The sequence below is a fragment of the Sebastes umbrosus genome, chromosome 8, assembly GCF_015220745.1.
Source record: "Sebastes umbrosus isolate fSebUmb1 chromosome 8, fSebUmb1.pri, whole genome shotgun sequence".
Lineage (NCBI taxonomy): Eukaryota > Metazoa > Chordata > Actinopteri > Perciformes > Sebastidae > Sebastes > Sebastes umbrosus.
In genome coordinates this window covers 16,540,249-16,561,893 of record NC_051276.1, presented here as the reverse complement: position 1 = coordinate 16,561,893, position 21,645 = coordinate 16,540,249, and the positions used below count along the sequence as shown (strand labels likewise).

Genomic DNA, 21,645 nt, shown 5'->3' with positions numbered 1-21,645 from the left:
CAGATTTACTCCTTTGTGAGACTTTTGTAAGAAACTGTATTGATTTTAAAACGTATATCAGTAAATTGCTTACTTTGAGATATCTGGTTTTAATCCAAGCTATCATAAATAACAAAACAGCTGGAGTACTGAGCGGACCAGAGCATTTAGATGAAACTGCCTATCAACCCAGTGGGGCCAGCAACAGTACTGTAGTTTAGCCTAAGAACATACAACATAGTTTTCTAAGTATCTGCTGTTTGTTTGGGTGAGCGTAGGATTTAAAGGCAACTTAAAGGTAAAACAGGTCAGAGGGTCCAGTAGATTTATGACAACAAAGTCTGATACCCACTGCAGGACATCATTTATTATGAATACCGGGCTTCTCTGGGAAAGTTCACCCAACTCTTGGCACATTTTACTGTTTATTGATAGCTGCCAAAGGATGGTTGGTGTGTAAAAACTTGAATTACATAATTTTACTCTTAACAGACAGTAAAAGAGGCATATTGGAAGCTCTAAGAAAATGAGACTTTTGAGTGGTAATCAAGTGAGTTCAGCCTCCACTGGCTCTGCATTTCACAAGAGGTCAGAGGACAGGGGGCCACAGAGACTCAGTACAACACGACTCATTTTCTATAAGATTTATTAAGGCTTTAAATACATGAAACCCATGTGGGTGAATATTTAATAACAGCATACTGATGTCACTAAATACACATTGCTATATTTTATGGATAGCTCATCTGTTAGTAATGGTAAGAGGTGATTAGTATTACAAAGATGTGTGCCAATGACAAGAACATTAAATAAAACAAATAGCTTTCAGACAGACATACATTCTATTTATTTTCATACAATGATTTTGATTCCTTACATTTAATCCTGGCTTGTTAACTGAGTCAGAGCTGAGAATAATACACATGATGAATACAGATCTATAGATGAATAATCCATTTAATAGTATACTTTGATCAAGCATTTAGATTACTTAGAAGGGCAACACTTGAACCTTTCTATAGTGTCACAATATTACAGTCCTCTGCATGTCTATTAAAAAAATGCAGCAGCAATACTGAGCAGAATAAAACCTTGCAACGTTTTCTTCTGTAATGAAAATAAATAAACGACAAACTAAACATAAAAAGGGAGTTTTTAGACCATTTAAAAAATTGTAACTGAGCTAGAATCTGGTTTCTTCACTGATTTCTCACCTCATTGAAATGCAGAGTAAGAACAACTTTATAAGGCGTGGATAAAATGTGGGTCAGGACATGCGAGGGCCAACATAAAGAAAAGTACTGCGCGTTGGGGGCTGAGGGAATGACTAGAAGTAGGTGGAGCAGAGATGTATGGCTTCTGTGAGAGGAGAAAAGAGCCCAGCTCTCGGCGTCATCCTAAATGTCGGAGCCCATCTCAGCACATTGTTTGTCTGATATGTGTGTAGCTAGAGACTCAATGATGTCCAACAGCAGCAGCTGGCTGAGAGACCGCAGGTTGGGGAGCTTGGACACCTTTGGGAGGGGAGGAGAGCAAAAAATGAAAGAAATGAGCCTTAACTTAAGACAATGAGTCAAACAGATTAAAATGAGGAATAAGCAGAACCTGATTGCTCATGCACGAAAAAAAATTAAGATAAACAGAAAGAAGCAGAAACATCAACAACAGAACCGACACTGCAGTGAAGCAGGGTGAGAATTGAGTTCTTCGCTGTTTCTATGAACAAACAATACAAACAAACAATAATCAGAGTGGCACTATGACCCTCATCGCTATGTGAGGAGGTGCTTGTACAGCCGGCCGGGCTGTAAACAGTCTCCTCTCTACGTAGAAGACGGAGAGTGATCCACTAGGAGGCCAAAAGGTGTCAGTCTCCCGCAAAGAAGACGAGCCTACAGGGTTAGCTCAGCTGCAGTGAGTGGGCAGCAAAACCCCAGAGCTCCGGATACAAGCCCACCCACCTTAATGAACTGGTGGACAATAATGTGCAGGCAGTGCTTCTTCATGTCCAGAGCCTGGGTCTTATCAGCTGCCTCCAGAATCTGAAGGGTTGAGGGAGAAGAAGAAAGAAAGAAAACGTCTTCAAGTATGGAACATTGTAAAATTAGGTCACTGCTCCCCTTCTGGGGGAAAACATAAATACCTGCAAGACATTCTCCACCGTGACGTTCATCTCCAGATTCTGCTTGCAGTAAGCCTGTAGCCTGTTGTTTGAAAACCCGTAGTAATATGGTGCAGCAAACAGATAGCTGAACATCACAGGTTAAGGAAGTGAAAAAACGTCTCTCTCTGTGTGCTTTATTCCAGTGAAAAAGTTTTGACTTTGCACAGAACCTTAATGTGAATTACACAGTAGAGTATTTGCTCATTATATGCAACACAAAGGCAGCTTTAACACTGGACATAAACACAGCAAAAGACAATTATGATGCTAATGAAAGAATTAAAAGAAGTTATATTTTGTACCTTGTATTGTATTTTGTGTAGGCAGTGACCACAATGGCTGATAAAAAAAAAAAGTCCAATACACAAGTGCAGTTCCAATAATGACCACTAGAGGCTGACTGTAGCGTTTTTTTGGATCCCAATAACATTGTTTTTTTTCTAGAGATGCAACAATTGCAATTTCCTTGGCCGATTCAAATTTCCGATTTTTTGAAAGTCGGAGCTGCCAATTCTGATTTTTGCTGATTCAGATTATTTCTAAGAACTATAACTGACAGCATACAAACATTTTTGTAACTTTTCTTTCATGAAAAATTGGAATTCAATTGTATTTTCATAATTAATCATTGACTATTAAAATAACTTACATTTTCTACAAAACTGCACCAAGTTACAGTATCGTCTCTCACTCAAACAAATCCTAAAATAAAAGTGATCCAGGTTAGTGGACAAATAAAACCCAACTGAAAATGAATTGCAGTATATCCCACTTTATCTAACATATTTCAGAAGAAAACAGGTGCAACATGTCTATACAACAACTAAACACCTAATGACATTTAAATAAAAACTTCCACACCGATGACAAGTTGTGAGCGTATGTGACTGACTGTATGTGACTGACTGTGACGTTACACAGCTGGCTAGAGGTAGAGCAATTTTCAGGGAGCTGAAAATTGCTACTAGCAACCTACTTGCTGTTGGCTATATTGTTATTTCCAGTAAATATCACAATATAAAATGGGTGTTTTCTGTTTAAAAAGTACAAACGTAGGAAGTTAGCAAGTAGGCTACTCACCTATCTTTTAAGTGGCTACGTCTCCAGTCTGATCTCGAGCACACGGCTGATGGGTAGGCGGTTTGACGTAACAGAAGTGCATATTTAACAGAGTCAGTGTGGACATAGAGCACCCCGATGTTAAGCTTTGCTGTAGTCCAACACTTGCTTGCATCCAACTCTGACATCATGTGGCATGTGTGTGTAAATATGACTGGCATAAAAAAAAAGACGTAAAATATATTTACTGAAATTGACTGTACAAAGCTCCCCAACTTCTCTGTTGAAATAAAAGTAAATACCTTTCTGCCACAATAAATTAAGAATCAAGAGACCTGCCTGGGACAGACTTAATCTTGTGAATGAATATAAAGCAGTGTGAATTTGAGAAGGATACAGGGAATCCTCTGGAGGCATGTTGACGTCGCCGTAGTAGATATAACGCAGCATGGACTCAAAGGCCTGCTTACTGGGAACCATCTCACCGATGGAAATATTAACCTGACCGTCCACGGGCATGAAGGAGCGGAACATCGCTTCAAAGTAACTGAGGAGTAAAAATATTAACCTTAAAAAGTGTCACACAAATCACTGAGCTGAAATGCACCACGATGTCTCCAAGTACAATGATAAGAAAATATGAGGCCCGTCACGTCACTAAAACGTTTGCACATGATGCAAAATGCATTTCTTGCTGGTCACTGGTTAACGTCTAATCTTCTACTTCTTCTTCTTTACAACCAAAAAAAACATAAATTTGTTCTGAAGTATAAATTTAAGTATAGAGTAAAATATGCATCATTTTTATAAAATAATGAAATTATTATTAAACCTCGGATCACAACACAAACACAACGGACAGCAAAGGACTAACACATTTTAAAATTTCTGAATTGTTTTCTCTTTTGACATTAAGGGGCAGCTTAAAGCAAATGAAGCACATTCAATTGTAGAACAAAACATTGTAGCTTAGCATCCTTACTCAAAAATGTACAAGTCAGGGATCTGATAACTGGCTCTAGCTGCTGCATGTGCACAAAGCAGATCATGAAACATGTGTTGTCCCTACCTGGATCGGGCTGCCAGTATGGCTTGATGTGCAGGTCGTGGTTGTCCGTCTAACAGCAGGACAATGTCACAGAACTCTAGGCCGCCCCCCTCCAGGTAAGCTTTCATGTCCTGGACCAGGGAGGTCCCGATGTCCACAGGCTGATCTGAGTACAACCTGAGAGGAGGCTGCTGCTTTCGTCTCACAATCTCCACAATCAGTGGGGTGGACAGACGTTCAAACTCCTTCGTCATGATCACCTGGTTGAAGTGAGACTCCTTCACCACAAAATTAAGGCAATGTTCCTGGAGGAAGAAATCATTTGTTAAAATGAATGTAACAAGTAGATGATTATTTTACTGACCTCTTCTGATTGATAGTATAACACGTATTGTACTGAAAACACCCTGAACTTCAACCACCGGGGGGCAGTAAACATTACATATGCAGCTGGTGTTAAGTTAGTCTTCAACAGTTATCCAGACGTACCTTGAGCTGGTCCAGTTGCAGCTTGTTGGCATTTTCACAAACACTGAGAACATTCTGCAGGTCGACAGATGCCTCAATGTACTGCACACACAGCTGTTCGAGGCGGGAAAGCTTAAAACTAAGGGCCAGTTTGTATACATCCATAATTAGAAGAACATCCTGGACATGACCTTTTGAGATAAGCAAAAAAAGGATGAATTATCAGTTTTTACTTGTCTCTCTTGGGGATTACTGCAGTTACAATATAAAGACTGATAAACAGGGCAATGATGAGGAGAGATGTACCTCTGCGTGGGTACTGGATCTTGTCCGTATAGAGGAACTGCATTAAGACTTCAAAAGGCTGGGACTCCGCTTCCCTGATGGACACCTCTAGCATCGGCTTGTTACCTACTTGGATATCCCTCGGGCCTCCAGCTGCCCCATCGTCACTTTCCTCGCTGCTGTCCTGTTTAGTCTTCTGCACACAAAGACAGCAGATTACGCAACACTTTAACATTCCAGCTCTTCCTCTATAGCAGTGACCTCTTACTGTTAAAACTGTATAAAATGCTCCATAAAAAACAGCTTTTTCTGTACAGAAAACTTAAACTTAACTGAATTTCATGGTAACTGAGGATAAAAATAGTTATAGGCAAAAGCCTTTTCCAGTTTTAATGCACAAATTCTGATTTAGCTAATGGTGATCTATTCTGCATTGTAAGACCCTGTTGTGCGTGTACTTTGTGTGTCGATATACAGTATATACTGAGTGCCACAAATTATTTACCTTGCACAGCCACTGGATTCTTGCGAAGTCACAAGATCACGCGAGAATTGCAGGATCACATATCACACAAAAATCCATCTCGTCAGGCTTCAAGTAACGCGTTTGTGTCTGGCAAGCCAGAGCACGGACCAATCAGTGTCCTGTGAGGAGCTAATGGCAGCTACAGGCGTGGCTTAGGTTTGTGTAAGGCGACACCGAGAGGTCGACTGTTCGTGCTAAACAACAATGGCGGCTCCTGAAGAGCATCGGTTATATCAGAGCTGGAGAGTATTTCTTCATTGAAAGAAGAGCAAAGAACGCCACTGAAGGCTTTTCTCGATGGAAAAGATGTTTCCGCTCTTCTCCCGACTGGCTACAGCAAGAGTTTGATCGACAGATGGTTCAACCAATCACCTGCCAATTATTTTTTGAAAGTGCCTGCCCTTTTCAGTTTCCAATGACTACTTCTCAGATGGTTCTGTGTAACAAACCATCTGGCGGATCAGGTTAACAAATTATGTCACTTTGCAGTAAAAGTGATTGTGATAAAGTCATTGGTTAAACCTCACTCATTAACCCACATGTCAGGGGCTCATTATGTCAGTTGTTTCATATTCTGTTTGCAGCTTCAATGTGTACATAAAGTCAGCAGTGAGTCGGTTAATTTTCTATAAATGTGGTTGTGGAACGGATACTGAAAATAAGGCCTTGTTTTCCCCTCATGAGCCTGTTCAATAGTGGTGGAACAAACAATCAATCTGGCAATAATATTGTGAAATGTGATAGTGGGGAAGAGGTGCATCCTTCCTTAACTGGACCAGCTCATTTGGACTGAACTCTTCTGTTTTCTGCCAGTTCAACTTTATGTCAGTTTATGGCTATTTGACATCTGAATGATGACACAGGAGTTGTGTCAATATAATACCAGTATTGTGATATCACAGTAGAGATCATCTGGGAATGTGATAATCTTCATTTCAGGACATTGTTTGTATTTCTGTTTTCCTGATCTTCCAGTCTGAGTGATAGTCGAGTGAAATGAACTACACATGCCTCTGATTTTTCTAATAAAATGTTTCATGTGTATGAATATCTTCTGTCAACATCAATAGTCTTCCCTTGTCTGAGAGGAAATGAAGTATACTTGCTGCGTGGCTCTGACCTGTCGCTGCCTATCCCAAGCCTGCAGGATTTTCTTCCGCAGCCACTGACATCTTGCCGTCACTATGGCAATATGCCCCAAGACTCTGTCCTCCCTCTGTGAACAACACAACAATGAGTCAAACAGACTTAAAAATCATCTTAGTAGGATAACGTGAATGTCACCTTGTAATTTTATTCAGCAGTTTAGAGGCTTATCCTCCCAGTATCACAAACCCACCTCGCCCAGAATAAACGTCACATCACAGAACTGACGATTCTCAAACAATTTGCCGTAGTCCTCATGGAGAGTGCACTTTGGGTAGCAGGAGAACTGCAAGAAGAAAAAAGTAATATTTTCAAGAGGTACATCACTATTAAAGCTACTCTCCAAACAAGCTTGACAGTTCAAGTATACCAAGTCCATAATCTTTTCTTTAGACAGGAAAGGCTTTTGACCGGGTGTCAAAATGATGCAGAAATATTTAGAGCAAGTGCTTGTATTCTTCAACAATGAAATTGTTGATACTAACCTGGAATCTGTACATCTCCCCACTGCGCACATTGTTGTCCACAGTTCCTCCAAAGATGTACATGGCATCTTGAATCACAGCAGCAGCGTGGAAGAGTCTCCCACTGGGCATCTGAGGGGGGAAGGGAAAGTGAAAGTAATAATTCAGCCTGTCACATACAGTATTGATGATATCATTCAACCACTTCCATCGTCTATTGACACAGTTCTTTGTAAATCCATTTGGGTCATACCTCACTATCCATGCTGGGATGGATCACCTCCCAACTCTGAGAGTCCACATCGTAGCAGTGCAGTTCATTGGGCAGAGTGTTGTCAGCCGCACCCCCAAATACATACAGGTGGCGGTCAAAGGCAACCATAGTGTGGCCATAACGTCTCTGGGGAGGTGGAGGGGAGCCCCGCAGTAAGTGTTCGGTCGGGATGCGTGTCCACCTGAGAAGATGGAGTAATGATAAGTCCCATGTAACACTGGAAACTACAGGATGAGTGACTGAGGTAAGTCATAGGCACAAGCAAAGGGTGTACTCACATTTGGCCCTTGAACTCAAACTGGAAGAGGTTGTTGGTGATCTTGGCGCCACTCTGACCAGAAAACACAAACATTTTGTCCCTGCATACGGCTACAGGGAAGTTGCAGCAAGATGGAGGAATCTCACCACTCTGATCGATCTGATGGACACAAAGGGAGAGACGTTAACACATACAGTACAGTGTTGGTGAGCGTTGTACTCTCAATGTTCTTCTGGTTATTGTATATTGAAATTTATTATACTGGCCTCCTCCCAACACGCATGTTCTCGATCTTGCAGATTGACGGTCCACATGTCATTCAGCCTGCACAAGGGGGAAATATCTGTCAATATTACATACAAAAAACAATGTGTCAATTGTGACAAAAGCAAAAAACATACCTGGCATTCCCATCATAGCCAGCAAATATCCACAGTTTATCATTATGGACCGTGGCCCCATGTGCAGATCGAGCCACTGGCAAGCTGAAACAGAGACAAAGGACAGTAGGGCTGATTCTGAAATTCAATGAGCTTTTGTTTTTTACAGATTCACAGCAGACATACCCAAGGTTTTGAAAAGGAACAAGATGGTTTAAACCGATTTCCACATAGATTTTGTGCCCCCATCATGCATCCCAAAATAGCTGTGTTTCCAGGTGTAAAACAACACTACTCCCTGTAATTTTAAGTTCAAATGGCCATCTTGCAATGAGGAAAGTTCACAATAATGCTTCAATTATCGAAATGGTAAAACAGTGTCATGGGGAGAAAAAACACAAAATGCACTGCCGGTTATGTACCCTTGAATGAAACTCAACAAAATCCCAAATAAACACCAATAAATTCCAGATTTGTTTTAGAAAAAAGCTCAAATAATCAGCCACAAACTGGCAGTGAAAAATATGATATAGAAATCTAGCCTAGAAACATGTTTAAAAACACATTACCTCCCCTCCACTTTCCATTCAGTCCACTGCCCTGTTGCAAACTTGTACTCAAAAAGGTCATTTTTGTTTTTCAGGTTTGAGTTTGAGTAGATGTCTCCAGTGTAGCCCCCTGAAAAATATGAAGTCAAGCATTATAGCATCAATATCACCTGCGTTTAAAATGGGTAGAATGAATGACATGGGATCATGAGGAACATAAGCTTAAAAAAGTTACCAAAAACAAACATGCTGCTGCCATAAACAACAGCTGAGTGGTGATATCTGGGAGCAGGTGGAGTTCCAGTGGTGAAGGCTCTGTAGTGAATATCATACAAAAGGAAATAAATCATATTTCACAGTCGGTCATTGTTTTAATTGCTATTTTAAGGTGGTATAGTGCATTGCTGCAATCTTACCGACACCATGAGCAGTCCTTCACATCAAAACGGAGCAAATCGTTCAGCATGTTCTTTCTATTAGGTGACACACAAAATGTAAATGCATGTGATGAAGTGGACATTAATATAAAGGAAAAATGCCAGTCACTGCCCAATGCTACATTTTGTGAGGATTGCAACTCGATCAGAGTCACACATCTCCTCTGCTCCTCTATTTAAGGAACTCCAGATTCTCACTATTTATGATATCAATATTTCTCAAATATGTGTTTTTATTTATAAGATACTTTCTGGTGGGAATATTCCAGAGCAGTTCAAGACCTATTTTTTAAAAAAATTCACAGGTCCATTCTTACTCAACCCGTCAGTCTCTAGATCTTCATCTTCTTAAATTCCTCACTAGTAGAGGTCAATTTTCGATAAGATTTAGGGGAACCAAATGATGGAGTGGCTTTTCACATCTATCAATAAACTGTTCATCAAATGTTTCAAAAGTCGCTTAAAGGGTCATTTAATTGCGGTTTTGTAATTGCTTTTACCCGTGTTGTCCATGTATCTGTTTTTATGTTTGTTTTGTTTTCCCACTCACAATGTTGTTTTGTTACGATTACCCAGAAGTATTTATAGATATTTAAATCAATATCCTCTTCACAAACACTGACCATACACTTCCAGGCAACACACACACACACACACACACACACACACACACACACACACACACACACACACACACACACACACACACACACACACACACACACACACACACACACACACACACGACTTTTTTTATATATTTACTGTATTGTTATTGTTATTATATATATCTTGTCCTAATTGTTTGTTATCACTATTATGTAGTCATATTATTTATTTATATTAGTCTTGTCTCTATAGGTGGAGGCTTCAGATAAGCCCAGTGTTTTTTTTTGCCTCTTCCTGCTGTGTATATCATTCATTTATTTTTTTTGGTATGTTGTATAGTCTTAAATTGTGCAAAATAAATAAACAAATAAACAAAAATAAACAAATTTAAACTCACCCATTGTCTCCCCCAAACACGTAAATGGCATCCCTGTATGCCACAACTGTGTGCTTGCTGCGCCTAAATAAAAGCAAACGAAGTTCAGGGTGAATAAAAAGGCTGAAAATGTGCAGATTAAGCCGGCTGAAAGTCAGAGAAAGCTGCACCTACTCATCTGTCAACATGTTACCTTGCACCAACAAACTCATCACACGGAGGGAGTCTTCTCCAGCGATGAACAGTCTCAAATGGGCCAAAGTTGAGCGTCAGATATTCCACGCTGTCGGAGCAACTGTGGTCGAAATCAACACTGGGAGCCACTTTGGTTGATTTAAAGGACATCGTCGTTGCTAACTCATCCAGCTGAATCACTTCTCAGGGCCACTCATCTGCAGGAACATGCACAGTTAACGCCATCGTTAAGATAAGCTAAAATAAGATATAAGTTTATTAATCCCGAAGGAAATTCTTGTGCCAGAGATTGCTCAAAAATACAACAAAATAACACCAAGTTTAAGTGTATAAAATACAAGTGTAAAGAATAAAAAAGTACTATTTCTAGCACCAGTGCCTAAAAGAATAACAATTAAGTAAGATACATTTAGTAAAATGAGTAAATAAGATAAGATAAGTAAAATAAAAAAAGTACTATTTCTAGCACAAGTGTCTAAAAGAATAACAATTAAGTAAGATACATTTAGTAAAATTAGTAAATAAGATAAGTAAAATTAAAAAAGTACTATTTCGAGCACCAGTGCCTAATAGAATAACAATTAAGTAAGATACATTTAGTAAAATGAGTAAATAAGATAAGTAAAATAAAAAAGGTAAAGTAAGCTAACAAAAATAAATAATATTGCTCATGTTAGACATTAATATTGCACACAATGAAGAGTAATATTGCACATGTTGGACACTAATATTGCACACAATGAACAGTAATATTGCACATGTTGGACACTAATATTGCACACAATGAACAGTAATATTGCACATGTTGGACACTAATATTGCACATATTGGACACTAATATTGCACACAATGAACAGTAATATTGCACATGTTGGACACTAATATTGCACATGTTGGATACTAATATTGCACATGTTGGACACTAATATTGCACATGTTGGACACTAATATTGCACATGTTGGACACTAATATTGCACATGTTGGACACTAATATTGCACATGTTGGACACTAATATTGCACATGTTGGATACTAATATTGCACATATTGGACACTAATATTGCACATGTTGGATACTAATATTGCACATGTTGGACACTAATATTGCACATATTGGACACTAATATTGCACACAATGAAGAGTAATATTGCACATGTTGGACACTAATATTGCACATGTTGGACACTAATATTGCACACAATGAACAGTAATATTGCACATGTTGGACACTAATATTGCACACAATGAACAGTAATATTGCACATGTTGGACACTAATATTGCACATGTTGGACACTAATATTGCACACAATGAACAGTAATATTGCACATGTTGGACACTAATATTGCACACAATGAACAGTAATATTGCACATGTTGGACACTAATATTGCACATGTTGGACACTAATATTGCACATGTTGGATACTAATATTGCACATGTTGGACACTAATATTGCACATGTTGGACACTAATATTGCACATGTTGGATTCTAATATTGCACATGTTGGATACTAATATTGCACATGTTGGACACTAATATTGCACATGTTGGACACTAATATTGCACATGTTGGATACTAATATTGCACATATTGGACACTAATATTGCACATGTTGGATACTAATATTGCACATGTTGGACACTAATATTGCACATATTGGACACTAATATTGCACACAATGAAGAGTAATATTGCACATGTTGGACACTAATATTGCACATGTTGGACACTAATATTGCACACAGTGAACAGTAATATTGCACATGTTGGACACTAATATTGCACACAATGAACAGTAATATTGCACATGTTGGATACTAATATTGCACACAATGAACAGTAATATTGCACATGTTGGATACTAATATTGCACACAATGAACAGTAATATTGCACACAATGAACAGTAATATTGCACATGAGAATGTAAAAAGTAGTATTAAGAGTCAGTGCTACAGAGAGTGAGAGCTAATGTGAGCTTTGTGGTGTGTGTCTCTGGTATTACCTTCTTAGATGCACTGAAGTCCGCTTTATTTAGAGCATTAAGGTCTTCCGGCTAACAGTCAGCTAGCTACTCCCGATGCTACACACTAACATTAGCTGCATAGCTAGTTAGCTCTGGCTAGCTAGCTAGCTTTGTGCTAAGCTGCTAAACAAGCTAACAGTTACAACGAATGGAAAGTTAACGTTAATAGCTAGTTACTCTACACTACTGCTTTATCCGGTTCAATACTCCAGCTACGAAGAGAAGAAGCTGTCAACAAGGCGCTAAAGCTAACTAACGTTGAAGTAGCTAAACAAGAGGAGAGCTGCTGTCAGTTAAAGAGGCTCAGACCACGCCCCCAGAGAGAGGCTAGTGATGACGTCACGTCCTGTCATGTAAAAAACAACAAGCACATTTAACCCTCACAGTCTGTAGCCTGCTTATATATACTACACTCAGTATAGTTTAGTAGGACTTTAGTAGGAGTATAGTAGGACTGGACATTGTAATGACTTTATATACTGCAGGGTAGTTAAATCTATAATAATACATCATTTAGTCGTTGATTATATTTTGTATTAATAATCTGAATCTGTAAAGTTATTAAATCAATGTAGTGGAGTAAAAAGTACAATATTTCCCTCTGAGATGTAGTGGAGTATCAGAACATGGAAATACTCAAGTAAAGTACAAGTGCCTCAAAATTGTACTTAAGTACAGTACTTGAGTAAATGTACTTAGTTACTTTCCACCACTGAGTACATTTTATACTGTTGTGTTTTTCTAAGCATTCTTTACTGCTCCTGCTGGAATAAAATAATTGTTTGTTATTTTAATAATGAATAACTATAATAATTATTTAACTGAAAAGTAGTAATGTGTTTTTGATACTTTCACTTTTTTGCATTAAATCATACCGGGATGTTTGCTGAAATTGATTGGATGTGGCACAGCTCTACCTAGAAAAATGTCCACCAGCCGCCACTGGCTATACTGTTTACTTTATACTGTGAGCATAACAGTTTTAAGCCTTACAGTGACAGTAAAGCATTAATGAAGGGTAATAAAGTTAAGAAATTCCCAATACGCCACGAGGTCAGCAGTTATAAACGTTAATAAAGATAATTGTGGGGTCATGGGTTTCTCCTTGTCTAATAAGCTTGCCCACTAGACACCCACTAGACCAGGGGTCAGCAACCTTTGCTATCAAAAGAGCCATTTTAGGCAAAAAAAATAAGAAAAAAATCTGTCTGGAGCCGCAAAACATTTGAGCAATGTGATGAAGGTAACACAGTTTATAGTCTAAGTATGTAGTATATAAGTCTAATGCAGTGAGGGCCAAAGTGACAATGTACTACAGAGTATTAAGGCCACATTGAGGGGAAAGACATCTGAGATTTACAGAATAAAGTCATAACTTTACGAGAAAAAAGTCGTAATAAAATGACAATAAAGTCATAACTTTACGAGAAAAAAAAACTGTGATATTACGAGAATAAAGTCATAACTTTATGAGAAAAAAATACCCAACACCTATATTAAGATATAAGAAATACTCACTCCTCCTTGGGCTTTTCCATGTTTTATTTTCACAACAGTAAAAATAAAACAAAATTAATCCATCTTTGCCACTTTGGTTTTATTATCTGCATCCCAAACTTATTTAACAGGACAATCATCCTACATTTGTTCATTCCCAATAGCCCCTGCCAACACTGAAATACTTACTTAATAATCGGTGGTTTATCTTGGTCCATAATTTCAACATGATATATTTTTTAAACTTATTCAAAGATGTTGGGATGTCATTTACATTCATGCACAATAAACCAACAACAACCTAGTTACTTATCTCATAGGAAAAAAGGATGAAACAGTCACAAATAGAGAGGAAGCCAATTTTATGAATCAGAACATTTAATACATGTAATATTACATGTCATTTTCACTTTATTTTGTGGATAAAAAGATTATCATATACTGCCAGGAATAGTGTGGAGGTGTATGGAGGACAAAATCAGTAATCAGATCAGATAAATTAATCAATAACTGAATCGATTATTAAATACAAAACACGATAAACTATATATATATTGGGAGAGAGAGAAAGAGAGAGAGAGAGGAAAAACATTAATCTATTTTAATTCCCTTCATGTATTCCCTTCACATGTAAACACATGTAGGTAGTGTTTAACACTGTTAGGCATTGTCATAGTGCCTTTCTATATAGAATTGACCTTACTTGGCTGACTATAAATTTTCCTGTGACTCACTATGCAACAAAGTCCCACCATGTCATCAATGTAACTGGCAAAACACCTGGCAAGGGCGATGCTATTAGTAGGATAAACATTGTGATATGAGGAGAAAGGAGAATTGACTACAACTGCAAAGAAGTGAAAATGTTATATCGTATAGCAGAAAACTCAATGATATATCATATGCTATAAAACTGATAAGAAAGGGTAATTAATAAGGAAATAATTATTCTTCTTGATTGCATAGTGCGGTACTTCTAATTTATTGATTTCTTTGCATAATATTGATCAGACCTTTTTCAAGTCATTGCAGGAAAAGCACAGGTGTAATTAATAACATTAACGACGGCTACATTTGATTGAGATGTAGTGATCGTTAATGTTATTAGTTGCACCTGTGCTTTTTCCCTGTTATGACAAGTGAAAATGTCTGCCATTAGAAATGTCTGTCTTTTCTCACCAATACACCGTTTCGATGGTCAGCTGATGTCATTCACATACACTGCAACAGGAAATAAACTGGGACCCATTTGGAATGTTTATGTTTACAACTGTGAAATGGTCTATTTTTTAAATGATGGCTGATTTTGTCCTCCATAGACAGTGCAGTGGGATGTAGTTCTTACATTCACTATTTTCACAACTGAATTTTAGCTCTTCGTGGGCTTTCAGTCTCTTCGAGCTTAAATGTTTCAACTTTAGGGGCTTGACATCAAAGAGTTTGACAATATTTAGCTCAAAGTGAAGTACAATTCTTTCCGTGTCTTCACACAATCTTAGAAATTTGGCAGGGATGGCAACATTTTTGTCTTTATTCCATTAAATGTCACATAAAATTAGTCTTGAACTTCACTGTTCACTGATCTGCTCCATTAGAACAAGCTCACATCTGAGAGTAAGAAACATAGAGAACAATACTAGGCCTCATCTGCGTGTAGTAAAGTAGTTCAGTATTTGTAGCACCCATCAGATACATTACAGCGCACAATCACATGAAATGCAAGTCAATGTGGGTACATTTCAACAAAATGAGACAGGTCATAAGATTGACATGTGTCAGAAGTCTTTAACTCTATCAGCCACACAGTCAGATTCCTCTTCTTTTAAAACAGTCTGTCAGAGGTGAATTGGCCTCACATGTCTAGTCACCAGTTAATGATATCTCGGACGTGGCCCCACAGCTTGGTGATCCACAGGTTAACCCCGAGCTCTGTTAAATACTGCAGCTCAGGCGTCAACATCTTTCGGCACAACTTCCGATGTGCCTTGTCCACATTCTTCTTCAGGTTATAGCCCATGATGGACTTCTCTCCGATGGGCTGCCAGGGCTGCATGGCTGTCTCTTGGATGCTGCCAGCTTCCACAGCTCGACCCCCCTCAATGCAGATGGATGCCATCTCTGCGTTCCTTCTCCTGAGCTCTGCCACATCCTCAGCCATCCGCCGCCGTCCGTATGCATCTACTTTCTTCCAAAAAGTCTGGTTGAAATGCTGGTATAGCTTCCAGTCAACAGCGTTCCACTCCAGAGCCCTGGCCCTCAGCTCAGGGGTCAGTTTAGACACAGTGGATCCCTTGCGGGCGTTGAGCTTGAAGAAGAGCACGTCGTCCATCTCCCAGCAGAGGGCATCCTTGAGCAGGATGAGTGATTCCTCAAAGTATTCCACCAACATGACCAGCTGAAAACGGTCAGCGATGAATCTGATTCCCTCCTCTACCCGCGGGTCATCCAGCTCCAGAGTGTTGTCCTGCCCAAAGTCAAAGAATAGCAGGTTCTTGAGGTAGAAAGAGTTGAAGCCCTCAGGGTCAAAGTAGTAATGGGGGTCACGGAGGAACTCAGTCAGCTTGTCATCACCTGGTATCTTCCAAGTAAAAGGCACCAGCCGGCCAAAGTAGTGGAAGGATGACTCAAAAAGCTCTGCGGGGTCTCGCAGTATAGTGATGTAGGAAGTGTCCATAGGTAGCAGCTTGGCCACCTCGGGTGCATTGAGGCGCATGTGATTACAGATAATGTTGAAGCACATTCCAGGTCTGTAGTCTTTAACCTGGGAACGCTGGAAAAGGGACGGATAGAAGAAGTCATTTCTGCTGTCAGGGAAGGCAAATTTGAGCCGGTGCTTCTCCCCGAAGCGGAAAAGGATGTTGAGGAAGGTGCTGCTGGCTGTTTTGTGGGTCTTCATGAACATGATGTCCACTTTAGGAGTGCAGGTCTGGCCAGTGTCTGGCTGTGAGCTGTTTGTTGATGTTGGTTTGGGGTGGAGCTGGGACGGACGGTGGGCACATGAGTAAGGCACTGGGACCCTACAGAGAGGGAAACCATCAAATGATAAATGTGCTGATGAAATGTACTCTCACACAAAATAAAGAAAAGCAGCAAATCATCACATTTGAGAGGCTGGAACCAAAAAAACATTGCTTGAAAAATGACTTACTAATCATTGCAGCTCTAAAATATAGTAATTGCTGAAGTAATTTAACATGAGTTACATCATGTTTTCTACAGGACGCATGTACACCAGTGTGATGAGTCTTACTCAGGCAGACTGAAGTGGACCTGTGGAGTGGAGAGGCAGTACAGCAGGATCATGCAGCTGGTCAGGAGGGTACCCAGGACCAGGCCTTTGCACATGGACCTCCACTGCCTCCCTTGCTTGCCAGCCATGGTCCAGCAGAATCAGGGATTACCTTCAAAACACAGAACATCATCGTCATCGTCATCGTCATCATCATCATCATCATCATCATCATCATCATCATCATGATTTTATACCTGCTATCTGCCCAGACACTTTTTGTTACTCTCAAGATTCATAGGCTACAAGAAAACCTCTATGTATTACGATATCTGTTATCTCATCTGTTATTAAGAGGCAAGCTTTGAGGACACAATGACTCCACTTTGAATGATTTACTCAGATGACGACTTGGAAATAAATTAAAATGGAATGTGACCCTATAGATTACAATCGTTGTTTCTCTGGAGTTGACACAATAACATGAACACGTATAAAATATGAAGCAATCCAATGCATTAGCCTAAAATAATAATATTACAGCAAAGTTTTCCATTCAAATATATATGGTGATTTAGGTATTCTGTTATACAGTACAGTGCTGTCATCAGGTGGACCATAATTCAAGGTTATTCACAGGGAGGTACAATCTCAATGTGTTTCACATTCAGCCTCATTTCACTTGGCTGTCCACTTCATTTTTAAACACAGGGTGTATGTAAAATGGTATGGCGAGCTACAAAATGACATACTTGCGCCTTGAAATGACCGACCCAGTGTTTCTTAGCTGCCCCATAAAATAAATTATGCATTACTGTGGAAAGTGATATTGCAATCCCCCCAGCTGACTGCCGTAAGACGAGCCACCTGCTGACTCAGCGACACAGGTAACAAACTGACACTGACCACCTGCACTGAATTAATGTGACCTCAATACAGAGCAGGGTTTGAGGAGGTGCATGGGCTTCAGCTTTTATTGCTAGGTTTAGAGTTTATCAATGTTTATTTTGAATCAATTATGTAAAATAAATGATTGAAAATCAGATTTCAGTAAAAGATTTCTGATTTTTACAGGTATTTTCTTTTCGTTCTCCCCACTTTTCTAAGCAATTTCTATCAGAGAAAAACACATTGTGAGCTGCCCTCACCATGAGAGGACCCTGATTATTGTCAACTGTGATGAACTGTGTACTTTTGCAGCAGAGAACGGAGCGAAGTTATGAGTTACAATCGGTTAAAGCTCAGTTTAGTTAAAATCTTTAAAAACCGAAAACAAATCAGTCTTTGTTACCCATCTGTTGTTTAGGTTGGAGGACTTACTATACTATATGGTACAACCAGTGGTGGAAGAAGTATTCAGATCCTTTTACTTAAATAAAAGTACCAACTCTAAAATGTAAAAAGTACTGCATTACAAAAAATATCCTGCCTTCAAAATCCTACTAAACCCATTTGGCCCGCAACTGAATTTTTTTATTTCTTTTGGTGGAGGTGTTCTCTGGGCTTGCCTAAGCACAATGTAAAGAAGTTTTCAAAATCGGTCAAACTGTTTGGCTGAAAAGTGAGTTTTTCTTATCAAACTATATCTCGTCTTTGGGGGAATGTGACTACTGTTTTTGCAATACACTCCATTTCATTTAAGGAAGAAACAGTAGTCCCATGTGCCCAAATACTAGATATAGTACGATAAGAAAATGTCTGTATCTCAGAAACTACAAGGAGCAAAATCAAGTATTTAGTATCAATATACTCATAACAAGTAGAATGTCAAAGATATGCTCACATTGTAAAAATGACTTCATATGAAAAACATTTAATAAACACAATGTTATCGTTTTCCAAATTTTTTGAAAAATCCTGACTTTGTCTATTAATAAAAAAGTGATATTTCATGTTATCCGAAGTCAAGATTCCAAGTTGTACTGTTAGATACTTGCCCAAAGTATGTCCGTACCAAGTCTTAAGACTTTTGACCAATCAGAACAAATATTGTGGCATTTTTCCTTATTATACTAAAGATAGTCTTTGGGCTCAAATGGGTTGAGTAAAAGTACAGAAGTATTATCAGCAAAATGTACTTAAATATCAAAAGTAACAGTACTCATTCTGCAGTTAAATGGCCCCTGTGACCTACTGGATGTATTATTAATTGTTGTAGCTGCTGCAGGTTGAGCTGCTTTTAAATACTTTATAGCTCTGTAGTTTAATCCAGTGGTTCCCAACCTGGGGGTTGGGCCCCTCCAAAGGGTCACAAGATAAAGCTGAGTGGCCGTGAGATGAATAATGGGAGAGATAAAGAATTCAAGTTAAAGCCAGTGCAAGTTTTATGTTTTTTTTTGTCTCCATTTGTGTGTATCTGAGCTGGTGTGTTGCCAATCATCAGATATGGTGTTTGGGGCATTTGTTCCTCCTTTTCTGTTAGCGACAGTAACTCAAGTTAATGTTTGTAAGTCACACACCAGAGTTTTAAAGAATCCATGTTGAATTGTAACTATAACCTTTTTACCTTTTGAAAAATCCCAGCCTAGTCTTAAGTATGGTGCCCTTTATTTGGTGTCAAGTGGGTCATTTATTATTAATCTTTGGTTGCAGCTTTGGGTTATGGCTTGACGTAGAAACCTTCATGTTGGCTTTAGTTACCATGTGGTCCTATGAACTGTAGAGTTACATTTTAGGTTCAGTCTTATCATCAGGCCATTATATAAACACTACTCTCCAAACACAGCTAAAAGGGACATTTCTGCTCTTTGTCTGGACTCCATGAAGGGGCTATTATGGAGGCATGTGAGAGCTCTTTCACTCCGCCATCAGAAGCCACTCTGTAGAGAGATTTGAGGACATGGCTGGTTTCAGGTGGAACAGTTCAGCCTGCAAACGTAAAGTGAATTTGAAGTGACATTTTTTCCTCTCCTGCTTCAACGATATCGTATAACCTTCAAACCTGAGATCCTATTGGACAAATAAAAGGAATATTTATTTTTGATATCAGTTAATCATTGTTTGCTTAGGGTTTCCCAAAAAAAGTGCCTAGTAACCTCAATGTGTGTCCTTGTAGGATTTGAACTTCATCTATTACCTTGAAATGCTTTCTCACCTATTAAACACTAGAGGCAACTTTACCCTGAGCTTTGTATGGCTGCACACCAACCCCACAGATTTATTTATTGTTCTGGTATAACAGGAACTCAATAGATCAAGAGTAATACTATTTTAAGAGCAAATATTAGGAGTAAATTTAATGTTGAACTGTTTCCTTGTTTGCATTTACATAGCTGAAGGTGTGGGGAAGTATAATAAGGTGTCAACTATATTGTTTTTCTAACAAATGATAAAGGCCATTAATAATATGCAAAGCACAGAATAATTGTGGATAGGATTAATTCAAACAAAAGCCTGAAGAAGGATGTCTTACCCTCATACATGAATCCAAACAGAAACTAATGGAAGTGTTTCTTGTCCAACTGCATTGTCCACTTCCTTTGCATCCAGCTCCAGATGACTAATAAAAGTGGATCTCCCTCCTGCAGCCGTTCTTATGTCTGATCTTGACATACACATGCTGTTATAGACCCAGCACAGTCCCGTGCTCCCCTTATCACATGCCAAGTGCAGTGGAGATTGATCATCTGGTTGCTGCTCCTCTTCTCCCCTTTCCTCCTGCCTCTCAGCATGAACACCTGATGCCTCGGGCCGCCTGCTGCCTCCACCTCAACTTCAAATTCCAAAAGCTGATCTTGCTGAATAAAGCCCTGCAGGGAGGCTCATCTAGCCACCTGTGACGTCAGGGGCCTCTGTCAGGGGACGGGCACTTGTCAGTGAGTGTAAACCAGGAGGGGAGGGAGAAAGAGAGGCTGTATAGTCCCCATTCTGTGTCTGCACACAGAGGGCTATTGAGTGTTGACACTGGAGTCTGCAAGCTGATAGGTGGGGTGGAAGACGGCATAAAAAACAAATGCAGAAAGCCAGAGCCACAAAGGCTCCAATTGTACCACTTGATCAAGACCACTCTGTGTCTGTATTGTTTGAAATGCTTATTAAGCATGCTGTGTCTATAGGAGGAATGTACACAAGACCGTTATGAAATGTTGCACCACAGATTAGACAATTATCTAAACAAACTGAGCAACCTACACAGCTTGGATCGTCACGTGGCAATACTGTGTATTTGCTTTAAATTGTGTTTTTTTTTTTTTAGATTTCTAAATGATTATTCTCATTTTTCTACAATTCATGCATTAAAAGCTATTAATATTTTAACTATGGCCTAAAAGTTATGATATCCAGTAAACGTGGTATTTAGTGCTCGCGAAAGTGCCACTCAATACAATCTCTAGTGCAAGATAGCAGTAGACATTTCAATAGAGAATTAAATGGACATTCAACCATGAATGACAAGTCTATTTGTCTCTGCTAGACAGGATGTAGCAATATGTGGTCACAAACGTTTCAGCCATTACAGTACGTGTGAGCTCTCCATCTCCACACTGTGGCCCCGATTCTTGGAGGGCGCACTGGATTCGTGCTGCTCATCCCACACTCATCATGCTCCGGCACGACACTGCTGCTTTTGTTGAGCAGGGCGTGCCTTTGCCTGCAGGCACCCAGAGTGCCAGGCTGAGACCCGGACTGGGTGGGCATGCGTGGAATGCAGATGAGGGTGAGAGGGGGCA

General features: G+C 39.3%; 2 protein-coding genes across 4 annotated transcripts; both read right to left on the bottom strand.

Annotated features, from left to right (window-relative positions):
* Positions 1-608: 608 nt before the first annotated feature.
* lztr1 (leucine-zipper-like transcription regulator 1) lies at positions 609-12,583 on the bottom strand. Of its 3 annotated transcripts, none has more exons than XM_037778287.1 (20): positions 12,229-12,583; positions 10,216-10,414; positions 10,044-10,106; positions 9,017-9,073; positions 8,836-8,915; positions 8,622-8,730; positions 8,074-8,157; positions 7,939-7,996; positions 7,692-7,831; positions 7,393-7,594; positions 7,161-7,271; positions 6,869-6,961; positions 6,650-6,745; positions 5,025-5,199; positions 4,740-4,909; positions 4,272-4,555; positions 3,600-3,749; positions 2,123-2,228; positions 1,941-2,021; positions 609-1,493 (listed from the first exon to the last, which is right to left on the bottom strand). In XM_037778287.1, exons 2-20 carry the CDS (start codon positions 10,365-10,367, stop codon positions 1,377-1,379), a joined length of 2,328 nt encoding a protein of 775 aa, XP_037634215.1. In that variant the 5' UTR covers positions 10,368-10,414; positions 12,229-12,583; the 3' UTR covers positions 609-1,376. The 3 variants fall into 3 exon arrangements, with proteins under 3 accessions (XP_037634215.1, XP_037634216.1, XP_037634217.1); XM_037778288.1 differs by having other exon boundaries at positions 5,025-5,196; XM_037778289.1 differs by lacking the exon at positions 12,229-12,583 and having other exon boundaries at positions 10,197-10,336.
* A 1,508-nt stretch (positions 12,584-14,091) lies between these two features.
* On the bottom strand, positions 14,092-20,781 carry gal3st1a (galactose-3-O-sulfotransferase 1a). Its single transcript, XM_037777597.1, has 3 exons — positions 20,388-20,781; positions 16,997-17,147; positions 14,092-16,763 (listed from the first exon to the last, which is right to left on the bottom strand). Exons 2-3 carry the CDS (start codon positions 17,122-17,124, stop codon positions 15,611-15,613), a joined length of 1,281 nt encoding a protein of 426 aa, XP_037633525.1. The 5' UTR covers positions 17,125-17,147; positions 20,388-20,781; the 3' UTR covers positions 14,092-15,610.
* Positions 20,782-21,645: the final 864 nt, after the last annotated feature.

Bases quoted from the DNA above. Each gene is read 5' to 3' on its own strand.
- lztr1 (XM_037778287.1), bottom strand. From the start codon at position 10,367: ATGTCCTTTAAATCAACCAAAGTGGCTCCCAGTGTTGATTTCGACCAC. The intron at 7,595-7,691 runs GTGAGTACACCC...CCATCTTCTCAG, and splicing joins TTTGAGTTCAAGGGCCAAAT to GTGGACACGCATCCCGACCG. The intron at 1,494-1,940 runs GTGGGTGGGCTT...CCCCTCCCAAAG, and splicing joins TTGTCCACCAGTTCATTAAG to GTGTCCAAGCTCCCCAACCT.
- gal3st1a (XM_037777597.1), bottom strand. From the start codon at position 17,124: ATGGCTGGCAAGCAAGGGAGGCAGTGGAGGTCCATGTGCAAAGGCCTG. The intron at 16,764-16,996 runs GTAAGACTCATC...CCCTCTCTGTAG, and splicing joins GTCCACTTCAGTCTGCCTGA to GGTCCCAGTGCCTTACTCAT.